This window comes from Phoenix dactylifera, unplaced genomic scaffold (genome assembly GCF_009389715.1).
Source record: "Phoenix dactylifera cultivar Barhee BC4 unplaced genomic scaffold, palm_55x_up_171113_PBpolish2nd_filt_p 001072F, whole genome shotgun sequence".
In the NCBI taxonomy this organism is placed as follows: domain Eukaryota; kingdom Viridiplantae; phylum Streptophyta; class Magnoliopsida; order Arecales; family Arecaceae; genus Phoenix; species Phoenix dactylifera.
Genome location: NW_024068420.1, coordinates 96,110 through 102,529, shown reverse-complemented (window position 1 = coordinate 102,529; position 6,420 = coordinate 96,110). Strand labels below are relative to the sequence as shown.

The following is a 6,420-nucleotide window of genomic DNA, read 5'->3' as shown; positions in this document are numbered from 1 at the left end:
CTCCTCCATGGTACTGGCATCCGACTTACGCTATTTATTCCATTCCGTCCTCACTCGTCTTTTTATCCATCCCCTCCCAAACGGACAAAGCGAGGCCTCTCTCTAGCTTGCAACGGAGTCTAATCTTTGACAAACCCCTGTGAACACCTGATTCGAAAGAGGTAGACTCCTGCTGCATGTTGTGCTTGCAAGTATTGCTGATGATTTCTATCCTTCCGGTAATTGTTTGTTAAAATGTCTCAAAGAAAGAACTCTTCCTTTCATATTCTTTCTTTAATCTGGCCGTCATCTCATCTGAATTGTTTTTTAGGGTTTTTTTGTTTAGTTTTTCACGTATTTTGATTAATTTTGTAGATTTTTTTTTTTTTTGGTGGTATTGATTTCAAAAATTGAATTTCACTAGTGAAAGCCTTGTATATATTGATATTTGTGGCTGATGACATTGGCTTTAGCGTCCAGAGACCATAACCAATTTATCTATGCCCTTATATCGCGTACAGAAATGTTATCCAGAAAATTTAGAAATACTCTAGCCATCATGTGCAAATTTCCTAGTATATACGAATAAGAATTTGGAAGAAATTCTACCCAACATTCGTATGTAATTTGATAATCTATTCAAAGGATTTGCGATTTTTCTTGTAATTTTTACTGCTTGCTCTCAACTCTTGTTTTATATATCACAATTCTTTGGGGAAAACTAAGAGCACTGCTGTTTATCTTACACCATTTTCCAATGTCACCATAAGCTTATAAGAAACAGTAACAAAATAGGTCGACTAACTTCTGCATATCTATCTACTTTCACCAATAGTCCAATTTCTTCCGAGATTTAATTATTTTATTGTAGTATAATTTATATGCTAAAATTTACATAAAAATCTACCGAATCCACCATAAAAATCATTCAAGATGGTTTCTTGAGGATTAGATATTTACTTTGCTTCCAAGAGTTGAAGCTGCTCGTCATATGCAATATTGTTATTTAGTTGCACACATCACTGTTCGGTATCTTAAGTAAATTATCTGTCTCACAGGTGAGTCTTGTTGATAGAGCTACTTACGTTGCATTAGAGTTCCTTTAAGCTTGGAAGATGACTGCATCCAAGCCTATGACTTGGATGATCTCACATGTCATTCTAGATTTGGATGGTACACTTCTAAATACTGGTGCGCTCGTATTCTTTCTTCTTCATGATCGTTTCTGGCAACTTGTATCTCTGACCTAAGAATATAAATCACATGTTTTTAAGTGCTATTATCTTATACACTCAAATATTCTTTTCCTTTTTTCCCATTTAATCCTTTGGAGTTTATATTTCATTTTTGTATTTCAAAACAGATGGCGTTGTCAGTGAAGTATTAAAAGAATTTCTAGTCAAATATGGAAAGACATGGAGGAGCACAGGCATTCACAGAATAGTTGGAAGGACACCTTTAGAAGTTGCAACTGCTGTTGTGGAAGACTATGGACTCCCATGCACACCAGAAGAGTTCATGTCCACAATTACTCCAATGTTTTCTGACAAGTAATCTTCAATGACATGTTATTCATGTTCAACTTCACTCTATTTCAGAATGTAAAGGCTATTTTTTGCTAAGTTAATGTGGATGAACATATTGATGTTATTATCTTCTTTGTTCGTCAAATAACTAGTATATATATGGAAAAAAGGTGCCTTTTGGTTTAGTGTAGATGGATATGATTTGAGTCATCCCAACTTAGCTTGACTAGATCAGACCTGATTCATGTCAAACCGAGTTCATTTCCATGTTGATGAAGCAAACAAAAAATCATGGGAACTAAGTTCGATTTCTACTTTTTTTGAAAGAATGCTGTGGGCGATTTTGCAGTTCAATGACAAAGTTTTTGAATTAGATTTTTTAAAAAAATAAATCTCTATCACATCCATGACTACCATCAGTAATCCTAGAGTTGACTTGAAGATTGATCTGATACCAAGATTGATGTTATGTTATTTTTTCATATTCATCTTCACATGGTGATATATGATTGTCATACTTGAATCATAATGACCATACTTTATTGCATTCTAATATTCCTTTTTCTTATTGAAGTATTAACTACTATAGGTGGTTTGCAAAGAATTGATTAGTATTGATTATGAGCCCTAGGGAGGTTTGGTTGATGTGTTCTTTTCTTTTCTTTAGATGCCTTTGGAATGAATTTTGCATTACCACTCATTATTATTAGGAAAAAAAATGAGAGGAAAAGCGGAGCTAGCTATTTCTTAGTATTTTAAAAACTGGAAAGGTTATCATTTTTTATCAATAACATCCTCAGAGTATGAAGTTTATATGAATTATGAACTAACCTTAGGAGCTTGTCCCATCATTCTGTGGTCATCTATAAAGCACAATTATAAATGAGGTTCCATTAAAGCGAGGAAAGAAAATTACATACATTTGTCTACCCACAAACCCTTTCCTGAAAGGTGCTGATGATTTACACTAACTTGGCAGATAGTAGGTGATGTAGTAGAACTATATAAGTTAGTGATCTGGTTAACTCTATATATGTCTGTGTATAGAAGAAGAAACAACTAGAATGTTAATTAAGTTGAAGATAAACATCAAGTATAAAAATAATAAATAACAACAATGATAACAAAGATTACCCTACTTTACTCCTATACTGCTATCCTTTATCAGTCTAATCCATCAGTCATACTATATTTCCAACACAATGACAAATGTAATATTCCAGAACTCATAGTTACTCCAAGAGTGTTTAGTCTAGCATTTAAATAAAGCTTCTTCAAGTCCTTCGGCCACATCCATTCAAGCATTTATTGCCTCTAATATCTGTATCTCTGTCCCTTTTCTTGCAGGGGACATGTTTGATGGACTCTTTGTATGACCAGATCATGTCAATCCACATTTAAAACCTTTGTTCTTTATTAGTATGCGTTTTAGTCTTTATTCAAATTTAAGTATGTTTTGAACAGGTAAGTTTCTTATAATCAAACGGCATTTACAAAATAATAGCCATAAAAATAGCTAAGCACTTGTATCAATTCTTTTTATCTTGAGGCATTTTAACCATGAGGACTGGCATTTTTAGTGCTATATCTATCATGTAATTGATCTGTACATTCATGGATGCTACAATGAAAAGGTAATTTGATCAAAGAGTGCTTAGTGAATATAACAATACTTCTGTCTTGGGCTTGTTTAGCTTGCTTTTATTTATGAATCTAGTATTCAGTTGTTCAAACAGTTCAAAACAATGTGTAAATTGGCCTACCATATCCGTACAACTTGATTAGTTGACTCAGATACTGCAAGTCAAAACCCTAGGTGACAATTAAAGTTGGAAGTGCAATTTATCTCTCCTTATTTAAGGTTGCCTGCTTCTTAACTTTGTCTTTTTCAGTATTTTAGCGAAACATATAAGTATAGTTAAATTCAAAATTTATTGGTTGTTGTACAATAATTTTCAGTCCCTTGTCATGAGGTATAATAGATAAATGCATCTGATTGCTGCAGATGGTGCAATATTAAAGCTCTTCCAGGTGCTAATCGGCTAATTAAACATCTAAGGAGCAAGGGAGTGCCAATGTGTTTGGCTTCAAACTCTTCAAAATCAAATATAGAAGCCAAGATTTCCTACCATCATGGTATATTTCTTGGTAGAATCTGGAAACATGTTGAATTATTGATCCTCCATAGATAGAAAAGCAAATTTGTTGTTGTTTTGGACATTTTGGTTATCTTTTGCAATCTTTGAGGGTACCAGTTTGTTATATTGTGATGTATAGGCTGGAAAGGATCCTTTACTGCAGTTGTTGGTGGTGATGAAGTGGTAATGGGGAAGCCATCTCCTGAAATGTGAGGCACTGCAAAATACAGTTTGTTTGGTTAACTTTCACCTATTTGCCATAATTCAGAAAATTAATATTTGTTAGTCTGAATTATTGATTTTTTCTTGGTCTTGGAAGTTTCCTTGAGGCTGCTAGAAGAATGAATGCTGATCCATCAAACTGCCTAGTGATTGAGGATTCGTTGTAAGTTTTGCTAATGTTTACTATCCTTTTCTTTTTGCTGATATGGATCGTATTTCTGGATATAATTTTGTCATATATCACATGGATGCTGCATTGCCAAAATGTATCGGTCAGATATGCCTTTTGTTTTTGTTTACAAATAGCTTGATGAGTAGTAAAAGCAATCATATAAGTGACCAATGGTTTTGTTAACACAGGCAACCTATTGCTAACTTATGTTCCTTTTTTAATAAACTGTTAATCAGTTAATGCCATGCATTCAATTAATTGGTTTAGTCATGATAACTAATTTTTGGTACCGTCTAGGCCTGGTGTCATGGCTGGCAAGGCTGCAGGAATGAAGGTGGTTGCTGTACCATCTTTACCAAAACAAGCTAGTTCTTTCAGTTCAGCTGATGAGGTGATCAATTCTCTGCTCGATCTGCATCCTGAAAAGTGGGGTTTGTCACCATTCGAAGATTGTATGCTACTCAACCTTGCTGCTCATATATAGCTGTAATTTTTCATAGCATTTCCCCAAAATGAAGCTGCCATTATTGGATGACAGGGATAGAAGGCACTTTGCCAATTGAACCATGGTATATTGGAGGACCTGTTATCAAAGGTTTTGGCCGTGGCTCAAAGGTACTTGGAATACCAACAGGTGAGTCACAATCTAATACATTTATCATGCTGGTGGTGATGGTGTTCATAACATCATATTGCCAATTAATACATTTCTCAAAGATGCCTTGGATTACATCTTCCTGTAATATAAATATTTTGAAGTCGCTGGGGTATGGGGTGGAATAGAATAACCCGGTTGAAGCGTAATGATCATACGTCTGTAATACATTGTATGTCCCATAATAGGTTCCATTCTTCTACCTTTTTCCGGGAGTCGATGACTATTCATAACTATTACCTTGACACCAAAGAAGAGTTCGACCCAATGCTTTATTTCTGTCCTAGTTGATCCTGATTCGACATTAGAAGTATATTAATACCTTTTTCATATTCTTCTCTACTATTTTCTCTTCTCTCTTATCATATTTTTCTTTCTCTTATTCTACCTTTTTTTACTTCTTAAATCTTTCCATCTTTTCCCTCATTCAGTTCTCTCTATTGCTACAAATGCAGCATCTTACTGCTAGATGTCATATCTGAATACTACCGGCGCAGATCTCCTTTATGTAGATCTGAACATCTGATCCAAGTGATACCCTGCCGATCTCTTCTCTGTTTCAGTTTGGAGCTTCAAGTTGACTTTGTTTTACACTATTTGCTAAGTTAAGGGGCCAAGTTCTGTCATAAATTTCAGATTGATCCAGATCTGAATTGATTAGCAGTCATTTCTTTATCATGTAGGTGAGGCTACATTAAATATTCTAGGAACATCATGTGCTAAAATTTGTTTTCTGCCCTGTAATATACTAGTCATGCAACTATCAAACTTTTAGTGAGTTTAGTGGATCAGTGTTTGGTAATTATATTTATTATATGGGTTTCAATTTCCATGCATGCAGAACTTGTTGCCACCATTGAAAACTTGTTTTTCCTTTCTTGCAGCTTACCTGCAGAAAACTTCTCTGCATTACTTTCGGAACATACTTCTGGGGTGTATTTTGGCTGGGCAGGGCTGGCAACACGGGGTATCTATAAGATGGTCATGAGTATTGGTTGGAACCCATACTTCGACAACACTGAAAAGACTATAGTGAGTGTGCTTTACTCGAAAGTCCTCTGCAGTTATTTCTTCTTTTTTTTTTTTGTTTCTGCTAAATATCATTGCTCACAGGAACCATGGCTGCTTCACAAATTCAATGAGGACTTTTACGGAGAGGAGCTACATCTAGCCATAGTGGGCTATATAAGACCAGAGGTATTTGGGTTAAACACAACAAAATTTAGAGATGGTTTCTTAATTGCTTTTCTCAGATGTGGTATCCTTATTGCTTGAAATACACAGGCCAATTTTCCATCACTAGAGAGCTTGATAGCGAGGATTCAGGAGGACGGGAGAATTGCAGAGAAAGCTCTAGATCTTCCTATGTATGCCTGCTACAAGGATTCACCATACTTAATAAGTTCCTTGTGATAGAATGTCATTCATGAAGCAGGGTAGTATTTAAGTTTAAAAAAGAGTAGGCCCTTGTTGAAGGGGCTCTGGAGAGAAATCTTGCATGAGAGATCTCAATGAAACATTCCATATGGGAGGTTGGAACATCCTAATACCATATAGAACTGTTTGATGAGGCTTAGCTCTTTCTTGTGGAAAGCTTTTTGGTAGCTTTGTGCCAGCCATGTAACATGCACCATGCATCTTAACTTTTGGCCAGCATCTCTCTAGCTTTCCCTTGAAAAGAGTGAGAATTGAACCAAAAGAGGTTAATTTAGTTAAAATAAGATTACA

General features: G+C 35.2%; 1 protein-coding gene across 1 annotated transcript; it reads left to right on the top strand.

Moving 5' to 3' along the window:
- LOC103702887 (bifunctional riboflavin kinase/FMN phosphatase-like) lies at positions 1-6,420 on the top strand. The gene is made up of 11 exons (XM_039121433.1): positions 1-218; positions 1,038-1,170; positions 1,343-1,529; positions 3,511-3,641; positions 3,783-3,852; positions 3,963-4,028; positions 4,335-4,489; positions 4,576-4,675; positions 5,577-5,724; positions 5,806-5,889; positions 5,977-6,420. The coding sequence occupies exons 2-11, from the start codon at positions 1,095-1,097 to the stop codon at positions 6,103-6,105; spliced, it is 1,146 nt and encodes a 381-aa protein (XP_038977361.1). The 5' UTR covers positions 1-218; positions 1,038-1,094; the 3' UTR covers positions 6,106-6,420.

What these genes read in the sequence shown, in the direction of transcription:
- LOC103702887 (XM_039121433.1), top strand. Translation starts at nt 1,095, where the DNA reads ATGACTGCATCCAAGCCTATGACTTGGATGATCTCACATGTCATTCTA. An exon ending in CTAGTGATTGAGGATTCGTT is followed by an intron (nt 4,029 to 4,334) that starts GTAAGTTTTGCT and finishes GGTACCGTCTAG; the next exon opens with GCCTGGTGTCATGGCTGGCA. An exon ending in ACAACACTGAAAAGACTATA is followed by an intron (nt 5,725 to 5,805) that starts GTGAGTGTGCTT and finishes CATTGCTCACAG; the next exon opens with GAACCATGGCTGCTTCACAA.